The sequence below is a fragment of the Solanum tuberosum genome, unplaced genomic scaffold (assembly GCF_000226075.1).
Source record: "Solanum tuberosum cultivar DM 1-3 516 R44 unplaced genomic scaffold, SolTub_3.0 scf00531, whole genome shotgun sequence".
Lineage (NCBI taxonomy): Eukaryota > Viridiplantae > Streptophyta > Magnoliopsida > Solanales > Solanaceae > Solanum > Solanum tuberosum.
The window spans coordinates 3,766-27,920 of record NW_006239449.1 but is presented as its reverse complement, the minus strand read 5'-3'; the positions used below and the strand labels follow the sequence as shown (position 1 = coordinate 27,920).

The 24,155-nt window shown below is 35.0% G+C and overlaps 3 protein-coding genes across 3 annotated transcripts; 1 reads left to right on the top strand and 2 right to left on the bottom strand.

Moving 5' to 3' along the window:
* Positions 1-908: 908 nt before the first annotated feature.
* Positions 909-4,246, bottom strand: LOC102582719 (putative proline-rich receptor-like protein kinase PERK6). The gene is made up of 9 exons (XM_006365030.2): positions 3,788-4,246; positions 3,460-3,558; positions 2,923-3,384; positions 2,387-2,473; positions 2,210-2,280; positions 2,034-2,110; positions 1,614-1,755; positions 1,376-1,537; positions 909-1,177 (listed from the first exon to the last, which is right to left on the bottom strand). Exons 1-9 carry the CDS (start codon positions 3,879-3,881, stop codon positions 968-970), a joined length of 1,404 nt encoding a protein of 467 aa, XP_006365092.1. The 5' UTR covers positions 3,882-4,246; the 3' UTR covers positions 909-967.
* Positions 4,247-6,801: 2,555 nt separating this feature from the next.
* LOC102577689 (uncharacterized) lies at positions 6,802-10,734 on the top strand. Its single transcript, NM_001287909.1, has 7 exons — positions 6,802-6,911; positions 7,263-7,289; positions 7,437-7,536; positions 8,993-9,139; positions 9,558-9,638; positions 9,837-9,982; positions 10,448-10,734. The coding sequence occupies exons 1-7, from the start codon at positions 6,859-6,861 to the stop codon at positions 10,512-10,514; spliced, it is 621 nt and encodes a 206-aa protein (NP_001274838.1). The 5' UTR covers positions 6,802-6,858; the 3' UTR covers positions 10,515-10,734.
* Positions 10,735-11,965: 1,231 nt separating this feature from the next.
* Positions 11,966-21,694, bottom strand: LOC102582052 (SWI/SNF complex subunit SWI3D). Its single transcript, XM_006365028.2, has 7 exons — positions 21,169-21,694; positions 17,639-18,168; positions 16,620-17,192; positions 15,768-15,934; positions 15,125-15,690; positions 13,044-13,234; positions 11,966-12,485 (listed from the first exon to the last, which is right to left on the bottom strand). The coding sequence occupies exons 1-7, from the start codon at positions 21,650-21,652 to the stop codon at positions 12,159-12,161; spliced, it is 2,838 nt and encodes a 945-aa protein (XP_006365090.1). The 5' UTR covers positions 21,653-21,694; the 3' UTR covers positions 11,966-12,158.
* Positions 21,695-24,155: the final 2,461 nt, after the last annotated feature.

Sequence of the window (24,155 nt, the reverse complement as noted above, 5' to 3'; positions counted from 1 at the left end):
GTGGTGGTTGTTGATAGTAGCTAGTGATGGTATGGCTGATATTAGTAATTAATAGTGGTTGTTGATCGTGGTAATTGGTACTGTCAAGTAATTGTGGTGGATGATAGTGATAGTTAATGGCGTTGGTGAATGATGAAAGCGGATGACGTTATATAGTGGTGGTTGATAGTTGTAATAGCGAATTGTAATGGTGGTTGGTGGCAATGATTGTAAATGATGGCTAATGGTGGTGAATGGTGATGATTGATTGGGTTTATGACATCGATGGTGGTTGTGGATGATAGGTGATGGTTAACAGTGAAAGTGAATGGAGTTATGGTGAACTACCATGTTTTAGAAAACCCTTGGATAAACATTTTAATGATATTAAGACTTTGTTATGGATTTTAATCATTTGAATCTATTCATACCCATTAATGGTTGTAAAATGTTTAAAACAAATTACACGCTTAATGAAATATTGTATGAATAATAAGATTCATATCTAAAAATCAAACATACTTAATGACTTGAGATTTGAATTAAATTATCTTCATTCATGGCAAACAATGAGACTATATGAGCAATAGGGGTTGATGCTTGCCTAGAAAATATCAATTACACATCCAAAAAAAACTAATTAAACAGTATAACACCAACGAATTTGCATTGTGCGAACTAAATGCACATCAATTATTTCTCCAATTTTAACAAAATTTGATGACTAACTCATGAAGAATTCAAACATAAAATTGCAATCACCTAAGTTTCATGATAGAAGAATATTATTATTCCACCAAGAGACCAAACTTAAGTACCTAAATCATCTTTGCGAATTGCGATTAAGTTCAATTGGTCAATGATTGTGTGTTGTATCTACAATTTAATAATTATACATAAATAAATACAATTTATAATTATATGGAGAATTGAAGTAACCACCCTTTTTTCTGTCAAGAGCAATAATTTTGATTAAGGACTATATTGTTTACTTCTTGTTTTGACGAAATTCACGAGATTCACCGTTCTCACTGCTTGAGTATTCTTGACTCGACATGCTGGATTTTCTGAATTTCTTTAAATCATATGAACCTCCATCTGGTTCAGAACTTCCAGAACTGAGAGTTGCACTGTGACCCAATTTTCCTCCCTCATTCAAATCGTCCAAGGTAACATCATCTTCTAAAGCACGTACAACCTAATAATATGTAAAGTGATTCATTAATTAGTATTTTTCAACGATATCATTAGATTACCTATTTATATTTCAAAGGAATAGTAATATAATCACAATAAAAACAACTAAGAAAAGTTGCACCAAAATAAAACATTACTTCAAATTTACTCACCAAAAAAAATATAGTAACGGTTAAGAAAAATCAAGAGATAAACTAACCTGGCTCATTTTTGGACGTCTTTTTGCAGAATGTCTGATTGTTGCAGCAGCACATGCCACCATACATAACATTTGTTGGGCATCAAAGTTTCCCTCTAAGCGTGGATCTATTAATTCATCATAATTTCCGCCTTCTGTTGCACGAATTAAAATAGGTCTTGCCTGCATATAAACCGGTAGCATAAATTAAAACATGTCACGTGAAAAATTGAATAAATTAAAACGGAGGGGTACATACCCATTCAACTAAAGTATCGTCGTCACCATCCATGTCAATTGGACGACGTCCAGTTATAAGTTCCAAAAGCATAACTCCGTATGAATAAACATCAGACTTTTCAGTTAGCTTTCCGCTTGAAGCATACTCTGGTGCTAAGTACCTATTAATCAATACATACAAATAATTACACTTCAATTATTTCATTCTAATTGAACGTAATACATTACTTTCAAAATTTTAAAAAATTAGGTACACATTTCAAGAAAATACTAGCATTAAAACAGTAGAAGATAAAACTGGAACGGAGATCTTGTGGTTGATTTATAATATGATCACTCAATTAATAGAAATCAACTCAAAAATTTTATAAACGCTAACATAGAAAAATAAAATAAATTAAAGATGTTATTTTTAAAAAATATTTTAAAATATGCTCACCCAAAAGTTCCCATGATACGGGTGGATACATGAGTATGGTTGTCAGATGAGAGCTTAGCTAGTCCAAAATCAGCCACCTAATAAAAATATTGTAAGAATCAAGATATTGATTTTTTCTGAATCTAAGTGAAATTAAAATTCCTCATATAATTGGTATTTTTATAACATAGAAATACCTTTGCTTCAAAATTTTCGTCCAATAGGATATTTGCAGTTTTGATGTCTCTATGGATAATTTTAGGGTGACCTATAATTTATACAAAAAAAGAACAAAAACACTTAGATATGAAAATACACGTATATAATATAAGTCAAATAGTGAAAAAAAACAATAAAAAAAATTCAAAACTTACAATCTTCATGAAGATAAGCAAAACCTTTGGCAGCTCCTAATGCAATTCTGTGTCTTGTATTGAAATCCATAGGAGGACGACCAGATCCTAAATGAATTCAACAAACAAAATATGAGATAAACTCCAAACACCAAATAACAAAAGTTATTTTTCAAAAAATGCCAAGTATAATGATAAATATATATATATATATATATATTTATTTATTTATTTTTAATTTGATATGTTATATAAACCCATAACAATAATAATAAAATTTATTAGGTACTAAAATCTTTTAAATAATAAATAAAACTTGGTAAAAATTGGACGTATTGGGTTATGATCCGTTTTGACTCAAGCTAATTTTGGTTTGTTGTCTTAATCTGTTTTAACTCAACTCGCCCAATTATTACGCTAGTCAAAATGACTTTAAATCTTGTGGTCTTTAAAGAGTTGTCAAAAAAGAAGAAGGAAATAAACAAACTTTTTTTAAGGGATCACAAACATATTAAAAGAGAGTGAGTAACATGTTTGAAAATAAAATATATACATACCATGAAGGTGATCTTCAAGAGTGCTATTAGCAACAAATTCATAGACCAACATCCTTTGAGATCCAGCAATGCAATACCCAACCAAAGACACAAGATGTCGATGATGTACACGACTAATAATTTCAACTTCTGCTTGAAACTCTCTTTCTCCTTGTCCACTATTAGATTTCAAACTTTTTACAGCAACTTCTTTACCATTAGGCAACACTCCTTTATGTACATATCCAAAACCACCTTGTCCCAATAGTTTGTCTTTAGTAAATCCTCCAGTTGCAACTGCTAAGTCATCATAAGTGAAACTACTTTGATTATAACCAAGAGCCATTGCTGGATGTGGAGGTGGTTGAGCAGGTTGATGTGGACCAGAGAAAGCCGCCGAGCTCATTTCACTACTACTCATCATCGGTGGTGGTGGTGGTGGTGCTATTGGCCAACTATGCTCTGAACTTACTTGACCACTCCCTGCTAATCGCGAAAACATGAATTTTATTATGGATGTTCAAAATTTAATATATACATATAAACATGATTGCGTACCTGGAGGAGGCATCTTGTGAAATTGGTCAGTTGATTGAAGTTTGTTGTTAGTCTGCCAATTGTTCGTATGTTGTCCAGTGTTGTTATAGTAATGATTATCTGTAAAATACATAATGCAGGACTGAGTCATCCCGAAGGACTCGAGGCATGATATTGTAGCACAAGCTTTCTCAAAAGAGTGATTGTCTAATCAAGGGTGACATTATATTGTGGATGGACATGCCTATAAACCAAATAGGTATACTTTCACTTCTTCTTTTCTAATGTAATATATTATGTCAAAATTAAAGCATATGATAAAATAAGAAAATAAAGATAAGAAGTATACTCATGGCTCCATGAGAATTGTCTCTGTAGTAGCCCATTTGATCATGCTTTCTTTTCTTTTTCCGCTTACAACAAGAGATGAGGAAAACTAGCATGACAAGAAATAATAATCCTGCTCCAGCTGCGACTCCGATCCTGAGTGCTGCTTTGTTATCCTTACTGTCTGACTTTGCTGATTGAGGCTTTGGAGGGGCAAGAGGTCTAGAGTTTGGAGAAAAATGTGATGGTGGAGAAAATGGAGGAGGAGGAGGAGGAGATGATCCTCCTTTTGATGAGTCTGATGATTTTGGTGGAGAACGTGACTTGTTATCGTTGTTATTGTTATTATTACTGTTGTTGTCATCGTCGTTGTCGTTGTTACTGTTGTTGTTGTTACCATTGTTGTTGTTATCATTTGAAGAAGAGTTATTATCTTTTCCAGATGACGAATTATTGTTATTAGAAGGAGAAGATTGAGAGTTTGAATTATTATTGTTATTGTTATTATTGTTGTTGCTGTTATTGTTATTATTTGAAGAAGAGGAGCTATTATCTTTTCCAGAGGATGAATCGTTGTTCGAAGGGGGAGATTGAGAGTTTGAATTATTGCTATTGTTGTTACTATTATTATTATTATTATTACTATTACCATTAGAAGAAGAGCTATTATCTTTTCCAGATGATGAATTGTTATTTGAATTATTTGGTGGAGATGATGATGAATTTGATGATGGAGAGTCCCCATTCGATGACGAAGACATTTTTATAAAAGTCTTTGTCACGATCTGCGTTAGAATAAGTTACGCAGGTTCCGCCGATCTCCCAAGTATTGATTCCTGTTCATTAAAGATCCAAACAAATTTTACTTTTCCTATCCGAAAATTCACAAAAAATATTCAATAAAATAACAAGAAAACATGAAACTAAATCACAATCAATGATCTCATTATTGAAACATTATCATTTATTTCATAACGAAGAGAAAATTATTACCATACGGAATCAATACTTCATATAATTATTTCGTAAATGATATCAGAAGCCTTAATCTTAGAAAAGTAAAGATTAAAAAGATGAAACTGTAAAGATGAAAATACAAACTCAGGAGAAAAGAAATATGATACCTTTAGGAGAAAGGCAGTGAGGAATCTCAAAGAAAGAAAAGTAAAAACATGTTGCATAATAATAAAATTTACCATGAAATTAAGAGATGTTTTTTCATCCTCATACTCCTCCTAAAATAAGGGAACTAATCACTACATTTAAAGAAAAATCACTACATTTAGTTAATGCTTATTTTATTACTCCTAATAAATTAAAGGACTGAATTTATGGAGAAAAAACTTGTATATGATTTAAATAGTTTTTTCTAAACATTTTATTTGTCAAATTAAACGAATAATTATGTTTTCACTTTTTTGATTATATAATTTGATTAATCTAGTTTGATGTCAGCAATTTACCCAAACAATTAGTTAGTGCTTTTGAAGTATGAATTATTTTGTGTGCGCGCCATTCTACGTTTGACCACACATATGACCTTTTTTTCCACTTCTTGCGCTTTACTGTTTCATGTAAAATGTCAACCGCATAATTAACTTATAAAAAGAAATTCCAAAGTAGTTTGGTTATTTTTGACATTTATAAGCTGAAAATAAATTCTACCTAAAGCGTTTAATCATAGAATAAAAATAATTAAAAAATTAATTAAGATGTGTTATCAATGTTATCATCCAGCGCTGGGGGCTTAGAAGTTGCCATTACAAAAAATCTATTAATTTCTTAATTTTGTTATTAGCAAAAGGAAGAAAGACTTGAGTACATTTATTGCAGCATACAAAAATAAAAAGAATAAATATTTATGATTATAAACTTTCAAATACATATAATTTTATAAAAATTGATCACTTGTTAATATTAACAGTAACTAATTATTTTTAACATAATATTTTTACATGGTACGAATATTATCTTCATGTCAAACATGAATCTTTTTCTCGTAGAAATAAGTGATGAGATTTTCTTTTATTTTTTATTTTACAAAATATAAATTATGAGTTAATTTTTACATTTTTAAAAATTTTGAAATCATGATTTGAAATCTCAAATCATACTTTTGGAAAAGTTGAGATTTGAAATCATGATCCCAAATTACACTAGCACTTGGCCATAGATTTCCAAATATTCTTGGCAAATATTATTTTGGTGAAAATTTGGGTGAAATTTCACCATGTAACGGCCATAGTATTTGGGAAATATATTTCACTTTTTTAGAAAAATATGATTTATACCCATAAGTTTTAAAAACTATCAATACTAACCATAAGTTTGTATTACAAGTCAATTGGATCTTCGTTGCAACAAATAACAAGTAGTGTCCATGACACTAGAGCAATGTGATAGTTTGGAGTGAGTGCAACAAATATCATTACATACATCGTGAAGTAGACAAAACACATGACTTTGTTACCATGAGCCGATTGTTCATCATTTTCATCAACAACCATATCATCACTTTCATATTCACTGAAAATTTCATCACTACTTTGGTGTTTACGTAAAAAATTATGTAATACAACGCAAACAACTACTATAGAGGGTGTTTTTGTAAAAAATAAAAGTTTGGTGTAAAATTTCAATTTTCAAAAGATCCCAAATAACGAGATTTGGCCCAAATACTAGTGTATTTGAGAATTTGGAATATTTGCCAAATAATAACAAATTGTATGGACAAACACTATTTGCTAAATTTTCCCCCAAATATTATTTGGAAAATCTATGGCCAAACGAGCCCTACATGTGACTTCAGTACAAAAATAATATTTCCAAATTCGAATAGTGATAAGTGAGAACCAAATTGGGGCCAACCCGACCCGGGCAGGCGGAGAAAGGTTAGTTGACTGTTTAGTGCCCAGCTAAAGTATAATCCATTTCAATACTACGGAGTACTATACAACAACTGGGCAATCATTTTTCTACTAGAAACGTCTCAAATTGCCAACTGTCTCTGCTCCTCACGCCACACACGGAGAGACAAACACGCGCGGAGCTCTCTGTATTCAGTCTCTTCTCGTCAGATCGAGTCAGCTGAAGATGCCTTCTCGCCGGCGAACGCTTTTGAAAGTCATCATCCTCGGCGACAGTGGGTCAGTTCTCACCGTATTTGTCAATATAGATACTAAATATATTACTGTACAACTCTCTTCTGTTCTGTACTGTTTTAGGGTTCAGTTACTCATGATTCATCGCTGTTCATGTTCATTTTGCTTGGCCTGTTAACGGATTGATTTTATAATTGAATTTGAGTGTTCCATTACGGTGATCTGGGATTGGGATAGAACGGAATGATTAGAGACGATTCGTGCATACAGTAGGGTCTAACTAGTTGGCAATTGAGGCGTTGTTGATTTGATTATTTGACTTTTCGTGATCTAAGTTCAAGCAGTTGCTTAATTTTCAGTATTTGCCCATTAATCACCCCTCTTTGTGTTTTGCAGGGTTGGAAAGACTTCGTTGATGAATCAGTATCCTTTAAAGCTTTGTAACCTAGTATTGCTCGATTAATCACCAGTCCAAGAGTATTGTGAAAAAACAGCTTGATTCACTTTCCAGATGCAATTATACCTTATAATTGAATTGCCTTATTGTCTGCCTTAAATGATTCTTTATAGATATGTAAATAAGAAGTTCAGCAATCAGTACAAAGCAACTATTGGAGCTGATTTCTTGACAAAGGAAGTGCAGTTTGAGGATCGGCTCTTTACTCTACAGGTTAGTTAGATAGCGTCTCATTGATGTGTATTAGTGTATGAAATCAACCAACCTGATTTTCCTGTATCAAATTGTCAATTCTAGGTTTGCTATATTACTTATTTCATCTGTGATTCCTCGTAACAACTAGAGAGATGGAGGGGGTTTTCCTCTGATTCACGTATGAAGACAAACTACCACACAAGTTATCTGAGAATAATGACAAATTGAACTATACTTTAGTGTCATGCTGTTGATTGTGTAATTGTGTTTATGAGGGGTTGCAACACTCGGTTTGTTAATTGCAGCCCATCACTTCCTTTGCTTTAAATTTTGTTCCTTTTCTTTTATGGGTTGAAATGTTCAGTGTGTTTGTTGGAGTTTGGACATGTTTTTCTCTTTCAAGTATACGAGAATCATCTTTAGCCATCTTCATTAAGAAGCAACTAAATGGGAGGAAAAGAAAAAAAGTCAGGATAAGGGAGGTCCATTGATGACTTTGTAAATGGCATGCTAGAGTGATTGTCTAAATTCTCTTAGCCAAAAAAGAGGATGCATGTGAGTCGAATGTCAGTTTCTTATGGAAGATTAGGACTGATTTATCTCTGAAATATGTGTAGGTATATCAATGTCTCCAATACACGTGCGGGGAAAATTCTCATATGGGAGATTCTCTGTACTTTGAATGAATAACTGTGGCTATAATCCATACTAAGCTGCTTTCTGAATTAAGGCATTTGTTTTGGATATAAGAAGATAGAAGTAATTTACATGCATTGATCTCCTAGAAATACTCTGTGCATGATGATATTTTTATTAATTGTATCAAGCGAAATAAACTTTTCAGCTTTGTCACCCTTCTGCTCTTTTAGTTTGAGTTTTGTGGCTTATATGGTGATAATTAGGTAGATTCATACATGTGTTAGTAATCAAGGAGAAGAAACTCATGCTGCATCTTCACTCCCAGTATGTTTTCCTCATTCAGAATCTTAAAGTATAGTTCAGCTTCCTTGACCCCCTCCTCCAGAATTTAAAAAGGAAAAACAATATTTAATTTACAGTTGCTTACCTCTTTTTCCTAGTTATTCCTGTCTTTGTCCTTTGGTTTGGTTCAATTCTATCTGTGGATCCAATGCAATGAAAAGGATAGATATGCATTGCCTTGCAGATATCTTTTTGGTTTTTCAAAATATCCAATCTAGAGAACTCATGGTGCATCCAATTCACTTCTCACTTGGTCAAGACTTCCATCTCTCTCTCAAATTTACTCTTTGGTTCTTATAAGTTTGATATCTAGAAACATGCTCTATCGTTTTTCAGCTTGAAAATGATGTCGTAATTCCAAACATCTGCATGTATTAGGTTTGGTATTGGGGAGAGGTAGTTGGTGGTTGTATTACCAGTTTTAATGTTTTACTCATGGATATTTCAACCTGGCCCGTTTCCTGCTCTAACTTTGATATTTCTGGTTGTCCAGATTTGGGACACTGCTGGCCAAGAGAGATTTCAGAGTCTTGGTGTTGCTTTCTACCGCGGTGCTGATTGTTGTGTCCTTGTTTATGATGTAAATTCAATGAAGTCATTTGAAAACTTGAACAACTGGAGAGAAGAGTTCTTAATTCAGGTATTTCTTCTTTATTTGCCTCTGATTGTTTACCCTGTACTTCTTCTTTATTTCCCTCTGATTATTTACCCGTTACTTCTTCTTTATTTGATTCTATTGTTATCAATTCACATTATTAACTATTTATAGGCTTATAGCCCTATTTTGCTTCTGGCTTAGATGAAGGCTTTATGAGCTTTTCCCTCTTGGAGCTTGTTATGTTTCATCTTTCTTGAGTTGCTAATCCAGTGCTCCTCCCTTTTGTTATAGCCACTTTTATTTGTTGGTGCCACCATTTACTTGTTTTGATCTTTCTGCATAGGATCTCACATACAGATTGTTGTTAAAAATGATAAAATTAGTTGTTTGGTATCTTCACCTGACACTATTTTTTCTTGTTGAACAACTACTCTGTAATCTCCGAATGAATTTTCTGCAGGCAAGCCCATCTGATCCAGAAAACTTTCCATTTGTCGTGCTGGGGAACAAAGTTGATGTTGATGGTGGAAATAGTAGAGTGGTAAGTTCCTGGTCCAACAAATTGTACATTGTCCCAATTCTTCCTCTTTGTGCTCCCTTGTCTGTTGCTCTCACCTGTTCACTTCTTTGGTAAGCTGCCTATAGGACTACTATCGTTTCATACAGAGAACAACTTTGCTTCCATAGAGGTATTTTATTCTTTTTCTTCACTTAAAGATACTTGTCTGCTCTGTTTTAGGTGTCTGAGAAAAAGGCTCGGGCCTGGTGCGCTTCAAAGGGTAACATTCCCTACTTTGAAACTTCAGCTAAGGAAGGAACCAACGTAGAGGAGGCTTTCCAATGCATTGCTAAGAATGCCCTGAAGAGTGGAGAGGAGGAAGAAATGTAAGTTGAAACATTATTTATACCAATTGTTGTCCATAAGATTCTAGCAGCATGGTGCACACAAAAATATTTATCTTCCCAAAAAAGTGTCACGTGATCACGTCAGTTGGACGGGGAATGAGGGATGTCAAAATGTGGGCGAGTAATTTTGTAGGATCTATTTGTCTTGGCGCAGCTGCTTGGCAAGCCGTATAAGCCTGTGCCTTCTGATCGATTCTGGTTTACATAATTGTTTTCTCTGGTCCCATATCTTTCCTCTGGTGTTTTCCCAAAGTAATTAGATTATCAATTTTGTTAGGCTAAACTGTTTGTGGGCAAGCGATGTTAACATGCAAACAGGGGATATTATGAGCTGTGCAAGATTAATACCGTGACTATAAATTGTTTCAGTACTAGATATTTATTACTTTTATACCATGATACTGATCTATTTCTTTTTTCTGCCGCAACTTTTTTATGGTAAAGATATTTGCCCGACACCATTGATGTTGCCGCTAGCAGTCAGCAGAGGACAGGTGGATGTGAGTGTTAAACAGTTAACAATTTTCGAAGTGATGATAAACCTTGCAGCTCCAAAAAAAATTGGATTCCTTTAGCCCTCGCTTTATTGTTTGCTTCTCATGGTCTTCTTTTCCTGGTAAATTCTCAAGTTGTACCTGTATATGCTTTTGCACGGGGATCTTGGTGGTTTCTTGGTGCTTGAATTCTATTGGTGCTACTTTCACTTTGATAAAACTTCAAGATTTGTTGCATTCGTATTCACCTCTCTGGTGAAAGCTCTTGCTTTACAATAATCTTTTCAGTTGATCTGTTTTACCTCACAAATCATGTGCTTCAGATACCCCTATATGTTGTACAAATGATGAAAATTGTAAGGCGTTTGAACAATTCTTGTACGACTGTGCTAAGAAATAGTTTAGGACTATATACAAAGGGTTAATCAAAATCACAATTCAGAATCGCCTATCAAATATACTATGCCAATTAAAAGAGTTGAACTAGAGAGCATTGTGGCTCGAGTGCGTAAAGATGCAACGAATGTGCTCACAAATCAATAAATTGATGCATGGCATAAATGTTTTCCTCGCTTAATCATGATAAATTGATACATATTTGCCTCGTTGGGACACTTGGCCATTGTTAGCTAATATAATTTGATGTCACCACAAAATGCAAATACAAATAATTTTTTACCAAGATTGCTGCCTCTAGAAAACTAATGAAAAGTGCAGGCGACAAATGATGTTAGAAACCAACCGTGTTCTGAGAAAAGATCTCAAAATTTTAATCTTCCTTTGATATACATTTATTTCCTCATGATTTTACGATATGATCTTACAGAACTAGTTACTCAAATATATTTGTGCAAGAAAACATTGATTTAAAACTATTCTGCAAAAGCAGAACATTCAACGAAACACCCACAAATGTCATCACAATTTTATGACTGTTATTTATTCAAAAGAAGATACAACAGTGAATAAAACATGTCAATTAATAAAGAAAGGAGTACAAAACATTCAGAAAAAAGAACAGTAACAATGACAAAATAATGCGGTAAGTGAAAGCCTAATCCCGACACTACCAAGACTACCTATATATCAGAAGCAAGAAACTACCGATATAAGCTCATACTACAAACACGATACTACCAAGATTCTGTCAAAGCCTAATCCCGCCAAAAAGCGAGACAAAGCTCAACTACCTACTAACTTTCTACCCTAATCCATGACTTTCTATCTAAAGTCATGCCCTCAGTAAGCTGAAACTATGTCATGTCTAATCATATCTCCCCGATACCTTTTCAACCTACCTCTACCTCTCCTTATACCCACTATATCCAATCTCACACTTCCTCACTGGGGCAACTATGCATCTCCTCATACTCTCAAAATTCTAATAATCGGTCCCAGAATCCTTCTAATACAGAACAAAACATGTATTAGCTAGCCTAATCCTTTCAGCATACATACAAAAAGAGAATTTGGACAATTAACTTCTGCTGTTTAAGAAGTTTATAACTTAATGACCCAGGACAACAGTCATGAAAGGGTAAACACAGTCACATGACAAATAAATATTTGAAGACCGTTTCTTTGCTCTTTTGATTTATAGATGAGTTCACTCTTATGCACTAGAGAAAATATTACTTAGTCCTAACTAAAATAAGCTTATCCTACTTTGAAGGCTGCATTGAATTTCCTGAAACTGTTGTAGGCATAAAAGAGCTTGGTGTAGGAGTTCCTGCCATTATGGGTCTTGAATACGGTATCCTCTGGGAGCTCATTGCATTTAGAAGCCTGGGTGCTGTATTAGCAAAAACCATTCCAGGCCGGTTAGCAGGTACTGATTGTGGCACAGGATGAGTTACAGATCTTGATTTAAGTATTTGACTACGCTCAAGGAGAAGCCTCTGTTTTGACCTCTCCAACAGTTCTCTGACCCTCATAACCACATTATCCATGTCATGAAAGAAGGTTATCTTGCTCTCCAGCTTGTTTAACTGCAAAGAAGCAACTTGAATGGTTGAGACTTGGTGAAACAGATTAAGGCTAAGAAAGTCAGATTTTGATCAGTTTAAAATCAAGCCAGCAGAAACCTGGGAGAATATGGTCAGAACTTAACCAGACAAGTCCTAACTCAATGATTGAACTCGGGTTAGGATTCTTCCAATGTAAAGCAATATAAGCATTCAACCAAAGAAAGGAAAATATAGGAGGTATTTCCCAAGAGGTAAGGAGATGGTCTAATACTCATCTATATGACACTATAATTTTTTCTGTTCTAAAAGGAAGACGAGCATTTTCTGCTCCAAGTGGAAAAAAGCTTATCATCCCTCTCTTAATCACAAACAAATCACCCAGATCTGTTTTGATAGCTCAAGATCTATTTCAGTCTAAATCTTGCATTAAAGCTCATTAGCTGATCAGTCTCAAATTTTGACTGAAAGCATCCCCCAGCAGAAGTGAGTGAAAGCCTTGAAGCTGTTGGATGATTCCCATAGAACATAATAAGGAGCCTCAAAGATGCAATTTTCAAAGAGCTGGCGGGCCATGATTACCTGCTTCTCTATTAATGATGTAGTAAGCAGCCGAATTTGGTCCTCTTCTTGATCTGCCAGATATTTCGCCTTGACTGCAGCAGCTGTCAAAGCAGTGACTGCGGCACATTTGATCTTATCAATATCCAGATCATTTTTGGTCTTCAAAGGATCTTTTCTCCCATCTACAGAGTCTTTGACTTCTCCAGCCCCTGAGCAATAGAGCACCAAGGGAAAAATCAGAATTATAGGGGATTTACAAATTCTTAAAAGCCTCAGTTTAGTTCAGAGGGAAGAATATGAATCAGTTTTCCGCTTTGGCTAAGCAACCATAAAGAGAACCACAGTTTTAGACCCGAGGCCATAGCAATGGCACTAAACGAAAATTTAAGATCCAATTTGGTCTTTGCAACATTTCACCCTTAAGGGTAAAACTGTTTTAATGGCTGCCCTACTTGATCAACTTAGTCTATCATTTGCCTTTCCAGCTCCATCAATCCATCAACTCACTACAGTCCCTCCCCTCCTCCTCCTCCCCAAACCTTGGATCTCATTTCTTGAACTCCTGAAATTCTTATCCCAATCTCACATAGAACCCGTTTGTCCTCCCAATCCCACACCCTCTTCTGTGTTAGTTCAACTTATTTTCATTTCAAGGTCAACATATATCTCCTCTCTATTTTCCTCTACCTGAAGATTCTTTATCAATGATTCACAAGAGGGGACTATGTGTGCGTATACACTAACCATTTCATTTATCTGATGCTAGGCCTAGAAATGTCGAGTAATCCAGCAACTCACTACAAACCCCCTCCTCCCCAGCCTTGCATCTCCTTTCTTGAACTCCTGAAATTCCTATACCAATACCACATAGGACCTGCTTGTCCTCCCAATTCCGTGCCCCCTCCTGTGTTAGTTTAAACTTATTTTCATTTCAAGGTCAACTTATTTCTCTTTTCTCTCTATCTGCCTCTACATATGATGTCGGGGACTATGTATTTGCACACTCTCCATAACAATTTATATGATGCTAGATCCTAGAGAAAGAAAGGTGTCATTGTATATGCCACTTTTTGATTGGGTATGTAGTTTAAGATGATAATTTAACTTGAGTGTTATAGTAGTAGAAGTAAGCAATAAGGTAAGATAGGTTGGATTAAAGGAATTTACCAAGGTCTAAAATTAGAATAGTAAATAACTTCTAATTCTTAAAGTCACAAAAGTTGTACTGTTTAATAATGGCATGGTGTTAAACACTTAAGACATACCTAAGTGAAAAGAGAACTTGTATGTATGATATTTAACATGAAACCGACACGGTATCAGAGGAGGGATTCTATATCACCCAAAATAAATGCAGCAACCATCATTTCAACTTTCTGCAGTTATTTGTGTTTGGGGAGAGGGGTGGCAGGGCAAAATGTATGAATAAGGGGCATATGAGAGTTTAGAGAGGTGGGAGAAAAGAGGAATTAAAGGACTAGTGCACTGTGAGGCGAAATAGGAAAGCAAAGGGTGCTAGAATAAACTTCAGTGGTGTTTCTAATTTGAAGATCTGGATTTTGGTGTAAGAACTAAAGCACTGTCACATTATCAATTACAAAGTCAACAATCTGGTGGTAGTCAACAGCTACATGCCACTGACCAAAGACTCAAAGGATGCTTTCTGATTCTCTTAGTTGAAACATTATTTTATAAAATCAATAGATTGATGATTTCCTCACCAATGCATATCATGCAGATTTTTTTTTTTTTTGGGGGGGGGGGGGATAATTAATTGATGTCATCTGTTTTTCCTATCCTTGTCGAGCATGTTATGAGATTTAATTCCAATAATCATATCCCACTCCTTTGTTGTGCTTGCACCCCATGATTAGCGAACTTCTATTTTAACTGAGAAATCTGTGAAGCATTGAATTCGACGGAATATGGACCTTCCCTCTACTCTTCTACACTTAAGTACCACTAGAATTTAAACTCGTTGCATGCACCTACACACTTCCTGTGCAATACTACCTTCCCCACTTAAACACCCCAAAGGCAACATGATTGGCATAACTTATACTATGCAAAAAACATAACACCATATTGAAGACTTGGACCTGTATTTTCGCCATTTTCAAGTACAGAGTTCGATTTCATGGATTGCTCAGGCTCCTTTGTTTGCACAGCAGGCATCATGTCCTCATCTTTAGGAGTATCTGGAGAGTCAGAAGGAATGGCTGTTAAAGCTCCATCAACTGACTCCTTTTCGAACCCGGGTGGGAGCTCTAGTTTAGACGTTAAAACATCTGATTCTGCTGTGGTACTTGGTGTCTGTCCCACTGCCAAGCCTGCATCATCTGATTCTTTAAGTGATGCAGGTTCCCCTTCTTTTTCAGTAGGAATTGGATCAGATTGTTTTGAAGTATCAGATTTCTCTGGATTTTCGTCACTGGTAGAAACCAAATGGGCCGCTTCTTCAAGTTCCTTCTCATTTTTCTCTCCATGGTTTTCACCATCCTGCTCTTCGCACTTTTTGTCAATGTTTGTTTCACCTTTGGTCTCTTCTTGTCCAATTGACGAACTCTTCTCTTCAATAACTGATGTCAACTTTTCCTCTTTCTGCATTTCAACATTGTCATCCTCATCTTTCTTATCTTCTGGATCAACTGATCCATTAGCAGGTCTGCAATACTAAATTTACAATTAGACTCCAAATTAATACAATACCTGTTAATTAAAGCTAAAAGGAGGAACACTAACCGATCTGTATCAGATGATGTCTTCCCATCATCTGGTGGATCTTCCAACACAAAACAGTGCCTTAAGGCTAGATTCTCACCAGAAGGATTACCAGAAATGGATTTCAAAGAGCTGCGCACTGAGGCAGTAACCCTTTTAGCTTCTACCAGTTTCACCAGGAACGCTGCCTAGCGAAAGAAAACATCATAATGAAGACAACCAAAACATTTTCAGTAATCACTTATTTTAATAAACAATAATCAGAGTTTTAACAGCAGAATAGAAAACCAAAATGATACTACTTGAGACTTCCTCTTTTCTAAAAAAAATCGGTAAAGCGTAGCTTTTTATAGTAAGATCATCAAGAAGAAGTTGCTGGATAGGTTACAACTTACAACCAAAAGCACCCCATTACAAATTGTGTAATATGCTAATGATGTCAATCACAGCACTAGGGTCAGAAGCATGTACATCTTCCATGTTACACTAAAAACTAAGCAAAACAATACATTTGTGTTTGGTATTAATGACTGTTCTTCCTACTTTCAAACAACCTGTCATTTCTTTCTTTCCTGACAAACAATTGCCTCTTTTGAACACGATTAAAATATCTCATTGAAACTGCAGTGCTATAATGAAACCCTATCCTTTTCAAAACAAGGTCTCAGCCTGTGAAAATGGTGAGAAAAGACTACCACTGGCAGAAAGATCATACCTTGATCAAGTAAATAACACAAATTAAGAAAAAACTGATTTCATTATTCAGGCTTCAGGGAAAAGTATGAACAGATTCCTAGCTCTTAGTAGAGTGCCTTTAGTGCTCAGTTGCATCAGAATGATTGAGCCAATGAAAAGTAAAAGAAATCAGCATACCACTGCCATTACAGGATTGCCAGCTTCAGCAAATGAAGCACATTCTCCAGGTGGAGGATAAAAACCAGCAGCTGTAAATGCCTCCCTCAGTGCGTTGAGTGCACAGTTCTCACCAACTTCCTCCTGAGGAATTGGCCCATTCACATTCTCTGGCTTTGATGTTTCCACTGTGGGTGAAACCTGATTGTCATTTCCATCATCCTTACTCTCTGCTGTTTCTGGGGCATCAATACTGGCTGATGTATCATCTTTAGACAAATCTGCATCTTCTTTTTCTTTAACACACTGGTTATTTTCAGCATCAGTATCCAGGAATGTATCCTCTATTGGCATTTCAATGAAGTGAAGAATACACTGAGCTTTGGTCTTTGTAGCCACATGCTCAGCAATCTCATTCCAGTTTTCCTTATAAAGCTCTAATGCCTCAAGGAGAAGAAGAGTCTCCTGATCTGTCCACTTCCCACCACTTGCACCGCCAGACTCACCAGGCTCCATAACAATGAAATCTGAAGGGGACATACCAGATCCAAACTTCCCATTGTTGAAGCATTCACTACACAAGTCAAAGTCTGCCTATGTAGTAAAAACAACCAACACAAAGAACAGAGTCAGGCACTTAAGTAAGACGTCAAGTTTTGACAAGACCTACTTCAACAGTGAAAATGACCTTTTAATATGTACGTGCACAGAAATTATGGACCATACGACTTAAGGATATGTGAACATGGACAACTGCAGAAAGAGTTTGAGAACGAGAATGATAAGCAACTAAATCTACTGGGTTGGCTCAAGCATGCGCCTTTTATGCCCAGAAGGAAATAAAGTGTTGTTCTGAATCACATTCTTTGATCAGCAACAAGTATATGAATTAACCAAGATGATGATCCCTTCATCTAAATAATAACATGAATAAAAAGAAAACACTGGTGGTGATGCCCTAGACAGTAGGCAAGCCGTAATCATATCTTATCTCATTACCCCAAAAACAAAGAAAGGACATTAATGTTGAGCAAAGATACCTCCTTTTGGCAATGATACCGCTTTCTTGAGCAGTCAGCTGAGCAAGAGTTGCAGTGGTACTCAACAGCTGGCCCTTCAGACTTCATCAGTTCTTCAGCAATAGCCGACTCTGGAAAGAACCCAGAAGACGCAGAAGGAGTAGCTACACTAGACCTCGGAAGAACTGGGGTCCATGTTTCATCGGATTCGAATCGAAACAGTTTATCAACCAAAGAATCTGTCTTTGCTGCCTCGTCCCCATCAATATCAACATTAACAACCGAACTGGTTTGTGGGAAAGGGTGGTAATTAATTAAACCCCAGTAGTCCAAAAACTCCATCACTTCCTTTTTTACATCCAAATCTCCTGCTGAGAGCTCGGACAAATCATTCAACTCAATTTGAATGTTGGGGTCAGTGTGATACTTTTTCATGATCCAATTCCGTATCTCCATGTATATTTCTGGAGTCCTACTTTGCAACTTCTCATTGAAGAATGACGGCATTGTCTGCTTCTCCAAAGGATGAACCTCTGTCCAAGAGAACCAACCTAAAAATTTTGAAAATGTCAGAGAATATCTGGAGAAGCCCTAATGCTATTAAATTTAAGTAGCAGACTATACATAATTATTTTATTTTAAAAAAAGGAGAGAGCATGTTAGCACCCCTTTAATCTACCAACAGTTACGCATGGAAAATTTAAGGAAATCTGAAAGTAGATTACTTCATGTTATCTATTAATTACGTTTCCTATTTCTTTGTTGCAGTTATTAGCACTAAGGAAGTTATTCCTCCACTTCTCATTTTAGTAGTAGTAGTAAGTTGTTTGTTTATTATTAGGTGGGTGCTTAATACACCAGTGTTGTTTTTGAAGTTATTTGAATTCAATGGAAAGATAAGTAGAAAATTAATCCAGTTTTGAATACTTTAACTAAAGAGATTACAGGTTCTCTCTGAACGAACTAGTAGGAAGAAAACATATGATTTCATCTTGCAACGTCCCATAACTAGATCTATATCAGGGGACCATAAAAACTTGGTATCAGAGAGGGGAGTTAGGGGAGATCTAATCTAGCAACGACGGGCACAATTGTTCACTTTGTTCCGAGAAGAAAGTGCAACCAATTTTAGCAAGAAAAGAAGTCATAAATGCTCGCTTGGATTCACTCACGAAGTATTTAGTGAATTCAAAGGCGGATATTGAAGCAACTGAAAATGGCAGTCACAACTAAGGTTGGAAAGGTAAAACTGTGGCGGCAAGTTTAGGATAAAAAATTAGTGGGGATTTCATCATTCCTAAATATACAAAGTTGGATTTTCCATAATTCTGTGGCCACGAGGACCCCTAGGGATGGCTAAATAGGTGTGAGCATTTCTTTCTTTTTTTAATGACAAGGGAAGCCCGCAGCCGCTACCCTTTGGGTGCGCAAAGAGTAAAACCTCCGCTCATATGCAATAGCTCACAAACCAAAAGAGGTAACCTGCACTAGGCAAGCCCGGTGTGACGAGCTCGACCCATACGGCAAATCCCTTGCTTTTGCTGGCAAAGGGTTTCGAACTTGAGACCTCCAACATAGAAATCCCAACCCCAAACCACTGGACCACCCGAGCATTTCTTTCGACACCAACAAACACCAAAAGAAGAAAAAATTGGACTTGGTTCTTTACATTTGGAAGGAATCGCACAACTTTGTTTTCTTCTACTAGAGAAAGATATGCTTCAATGCTTATGGGATGAGTTCAATGCAACCTTTGTTTTGGACCACCAATTAGAAGTCAAAAGTTGGGAAAATTGGCTAAGCTACGCCAAATTAGATCTGTGGGAGATTATCAAGAAAAGTTTGACCAATTGATTGTACGGGCTGGTACCCTTACACAACGGTAGGAAATTAAAGTTTAATACGCCAGATTTGGCTACAACTTTATGAACACAAGGAACAACCTCTTTATTCACAATTGTTAGATGAATATAGATCAAAAACATCGGATTTCTCACCACAACAACCCGCCAGATTTGTGAAGAAATTGACTAGATCTAAAATGGATGAAAGACAACTTAAGGGACTCTGTTTCAATCAGCGGAAGAAATTATTCTAGATTGATTCCATTGACGATGAGGAATAATTTGTTGAAAAAGAGGGAAATGCTAGTACTTTCCACACTTACTCGAGCACGATTTGAAAGAGGGAGTAATGTTAGCACCCCTTTAAAGAAATATGAAAGTAGATTACTTCAGCATATCTATTAATTAATTGTGTTTTCCTATTTCTTGGTACGCCTTATATTTCAATTTGTTTGGCCTAATTTTCTCTTTAGTCGGATTAAAATTTTTGCCTATTTCTCTTTTTAGCAACTCTTTAGTTCCAACTTTTCATGTGACATGTTTAAAACCACAAGATTAAAGGGTATTTTGGTACATTTGACATATTTTCAGTTTAAGACTACAAGATTCAAAAGTCTTTTTATTTTCTTAAACTCTGTGTCAAGTCAAGATAGGCCAAATAAATTGAATCAAAGGGAGTAGTAGTTATTAGCAATAAGGAAGTTGTTCCTCCACTTTCTCATTTCAATAGTAGTAAGAAATCATTTCCTTGTTATTAGTTGGGTGGCTAATCCACCAGTGTTGTATTTAAAGTTATTTGAATTCAATAGAAAGATAAGTAGAAGCTTAGTTTATGAGTACTTTAACTCAAGAGCTTATACGTTATGTCTTAACGACCCAACACCATAGGTCGAAGGAAGAAAATATTTGATTCATCTTGCAACGTCGCATAACTAGATAAGTATCAGGGAACCATAATAGTGCAATTTCCAGTTTGACCTTTTGACAAATTGGAAAATGTAAAAGTTGCATACTTCCTTTGTCCCAATTTATATGACATTCTTTTTGGGATTGCCTAAATTATTCAATACCATTCCATTATATATATCCCAATTTATATGACACATTCCCTTCAAATTGCCTAAATTGTTCAACACCATTCCATTACACATAACTCCCAATTTATATGACACATTCCTTTTGGGATTGCCTAAATTGTTCGATGTCATTCCATTACATATAACTCCCAATTTATATGACACATTCCTTTCTGGAGTGCCTAAATTGTTCAACACCATTCCATTACATATAACTCACACAACTGTGAAGAATTAAAATTTGATTTTGTTCGAATTCTAGACTATGTCATGATATCAAATCATTACTTTAATATTCTCTTCTACTACTGCTGATAAAGTATTTAAGTCAAATTAACATCTTAAATCCATCCCCAATGAAGCAACATGACATAAAACGACACGGAAGGAGTATTTACTATGTAACTGTAAATGTAAGAACTCACTTTTATTTGTAAAGTAACACTAAATCTATCTCAAAAATATAAATCTTAATCTCAGGTCATTGAATTCCTTGTTTCCAGCTTATCTTCAGCTTATCATAAAAACATTTTTTTAACTTTCCAATTTTACAAAAATCTATTTCTCTAATACTCGCCGCAGCAAGAAAGCATACCAAATTGAGGGTTGAAAGACGACAATTGAAACTCACCAGCATGAGTCGGCACAACGTGAACATTACGATCACGGGATCTAATTGACTCAATTTCAGCTTCAATTTCAGCCTCTAATGCCTCCAAATCCTCCTTCACTTGATTGGACTCTTTGTCAACCTTCACCGCCTCTTCTACACCGACCTCGGCCTTTGGCAGCACCTCCGATTCGATCCTAACACCAAAACCTGACGGAGAAACAGCACTGGCAGCTGCAGCTGCGGCGTTGTTTGGCTGCTGCCGAGCTCTTGTGAGCGGACCATTGTGGATCGGTGGGAAAGGTACTGCTGACTGCTTCTGACGCTTCGACAAAGTTGAGGGAGGAGTCGAACTGGCGCCACTTCCAATGGCGCTTGCTTTTCGTTTGTGGCCACCACCTCTCCGACGCGACGTAGGTGCCTCAGCGGACGGAACGTCAGCCGATGTCATCGGCGTGTCGGCGGCCGGCGGTGGAGTTCCGGCGTCCTTCCGTTTCTCCTCCATTAATTGAGAACTGAAGTACTAGCAACTACGCTTGAATCGTTGTCTTCGAAAAGGATTTATATATTTCAGCCTCAGGGTTGATTCGGTGCGCTGTCGGTACATGTAATTTACAATGGATTTTACTAGCAATTTATTGAATTTTTTTTGGTTTATTTAATAATAATAACTAGTAATATTACCCGCGCTTCGCGCCAAAATTTAATATCACAAAATTTATAAATTAATATTTAAAATCTATCAATCATTAAAACTAAAACACAGTATTATCTTACATACAAGATTACGTAGTAACAAACATTAATAATGTAAAGGAAAATGAAAATTATTTATATCTTATCATTTATCCTTAATAACATAAGCATAAATTATGACTCTAAAAATACATACTAGGATCTGTAACATAAGCAATAGAGTTAGTGAGTCACTCAACAGTAGCAAAGTACACAAATATTTAATTGTGAAGAAGAAGGGGTTCAAAATTTTCGTTGTTTTAAAATGAGAGGAAATCCCACTATTTATAGACAACAAAGAGTAGTGTGAACAAATGTTTATTGTGCCTTATCGGAAAGGTTACAACTTTTTGGGAAAGTTGCAACCCTTCGGAAAGGTCACAACCTTTTATAAAATTCACAACTTTTCATAAAAGTCACAACTCTTCATTAGAGTCGCAACTTTTCATAAAAGTCACAACTCTTCATTAAAGTCGCAACAATTTTTCATAAAAATCGCAATTTTTCATAAATGTCACAATTTTTCATAAAAGGAGAAGGCTAGTTTTGTAAATAAATAAATTAAAAGGGAATTCTTGTTTGTGATGGCGCCATATAAGCGGGCCTAAGGTTCTCTTTTATATATATGATATGATTTATTGAAATTGAGTTAGTTAATGGTGTTATATTTTAACTAACTGCTATCAGCATCAAAGGGGGTTTCGATTAGGGTGTGCAACGGTCCCTTCGATTTGATTTTATGTATTATTAATTCAGTTTTCGATTTTTAAACTTTTTAAACCAAGTACAAATCAACAAGATATGTTTTATCAATTTTTAGTCGTTAACGTTTCTGTTTTTAGCTTACCCAATAAGAAAATGCTCATAAAAAAATATGACTTATCATTTTTCTAATAATTTGGTGCGCTACAGTGAAACAAGCAAATTAGTTGTAATTGATTTGATACAGTGAAAACAAGAAAGATAATATTTAATTATGTAGATTGTAGTATAGAGTATTGATATAGTGTCTAGTTATGTAAAATTATTCGTAATTAATATTTATGAAGGGTAAATAAGTAAATAACTACCGTCTTAATAGGTTATCAATTTACCCAATAATACAATACTAAAAATCGAAATCAAATAATAACCCAATAATTTTTTTATAAAATCATTAAAAACTCACTAATCCAATAGCAATAACCCAATAATATTTAGTTTATTGATCGGTTCGATTTTTACACGCGTCTAGTTTCGGTTAACCAATGGAGACTAGGTGTAAGAACAAGTTGATCTCGTATAAATTATTTACAATTTTGATATTAATAAATTTTGATCTAGTTTTAAATTTAATTCCTCTATAAGCTGATAAATTCATAAATTAAAGTCTTCTTACAGAGGTGATTAATGAGGAAATGAAACAAGCCATTTTTTATATGCATCCTTAAAAGTTTTCGGAGTAAATAAATTGACACATTTTTTCAAAACTATTGAAATATTCTTTCTATTGATATTATTATTGTCATTAAAAGCTTTTCTCATTCAGAGGGTCTCTTGCCCTTCTGAAATCACACGTTTATTATTTTAATTTGCAAAAGCGAAGATTCATAGTAGTATTATTAGTAGTCAAACGAATCAATTTGTAAACTGCAATTTATTATAGAATCATCACTAACATATTATAGCTAGAATTTAAAAGGTATACAAATGAAATAATATCTCCTTACCAATCTGTCTTTATAGGTTAGTAGATAAATTATTGAGAATATTGTTATAGCTAGTATTATATCTCTATGTTCTTAATATTTTAATCATAATTTATACAGGTGCGTAGTATTTGTTGAAATTTGATTACTAGTAATATTTTCATATATTTTTTATGTGCTTCAGTGTTCCTCTTATATAGTTTTCTTTCTAGTAGTGAAATTAAAATAAAATAATAAAACATTACGGCCATGAAACTTCCACAATTGATTTATCATCGTAAAGTTTAAAGTTTACACAATAAAATTGCAACTCAGAAGTGTGGATTGATCGATGCGTATATGTTTTGAAAAAAGTTCTTGCTTGTGAAAAATCTTTTACTACATTTCGTAAATGGATATTATTATTATTTCCTAAAATAAAGGGAAAACTAAGCAAATACCCCATAAAAGCAAAATAATAACAAACACATATCCATTTACATTCTTGCCTCACTAAATTATTACACTATATACCCTCCCCCCAAACTAATTTCGCTTAACTAATATTAAAGTCGTATCATACACTGTATTGATATCATTAAGGCT

Bases quoted from the DNA above. Each gene is read 5' to 3' on its own strand.
- LOC102582052 (XM_006365028.2), bottom strand. From the start codon at position 21,652: ATGGAGGAGAAACGGAAGGACGCCGGAACTCCACCGCCGGCCGCCGAC. The intron at 17,193-17,638 runs GTATCTTTGCTC...TTTACTACATAG, and splicing joins GGTATCATTGCCAAAAGGAG to GCAGACTTTGACTTGTGTAG. The intron at 15,935-16,619 runs GTATGCTGATTT...TTCTTTCGCTAG, and splicing joins GCAATCCTGTAATGGCAGTG to GCAGCGTTCCTGGTGAAACT.
- LOC102582719 (XM_006365030.2), bottom strand. From the start codon at position 3,881: ATGCTAGTTTTCCTCATCTCTTGTTGTAAGCGGAAAAAGAAAAGAAAG. The intron at 3,385-3,459 runs GTACGCAATCAT...CGCGATTAGCAG, and splicing joins TCACAAGATGCCTCCTCCAG to GGAGTGGTCAAGTAAGTTCA. The intron at 1,538-1,613 runs GTATGTACCCCT...GTTTATATGCAG, and splicing joins ACGATACTTTAGTTGAATGG to GCAAGACCTATTTTAATTCG.
- LOC102577689 (NM_001287909.1), top strand. From the start codon at position 6,859: ATGCCTTCTCGCCGGCGAACGCTTTTGAAAGTCATCATCCTCGGCGAC. The intron at 6,912-7,262 runs GTCAGTTCTCAC...TGTGTTTTGCAG, and splicing joins ATCATCCTCGGCGACAGTGG to GGTTGGAAAGACTTCGTTGA. The intron at 7,290-7,436 runs GTATCCTTTAAA...GATTCTTTATAG, and splicing joins AAGACTTCGTTGATGAATCA to ATATGTAAATAAGAAGTTCA.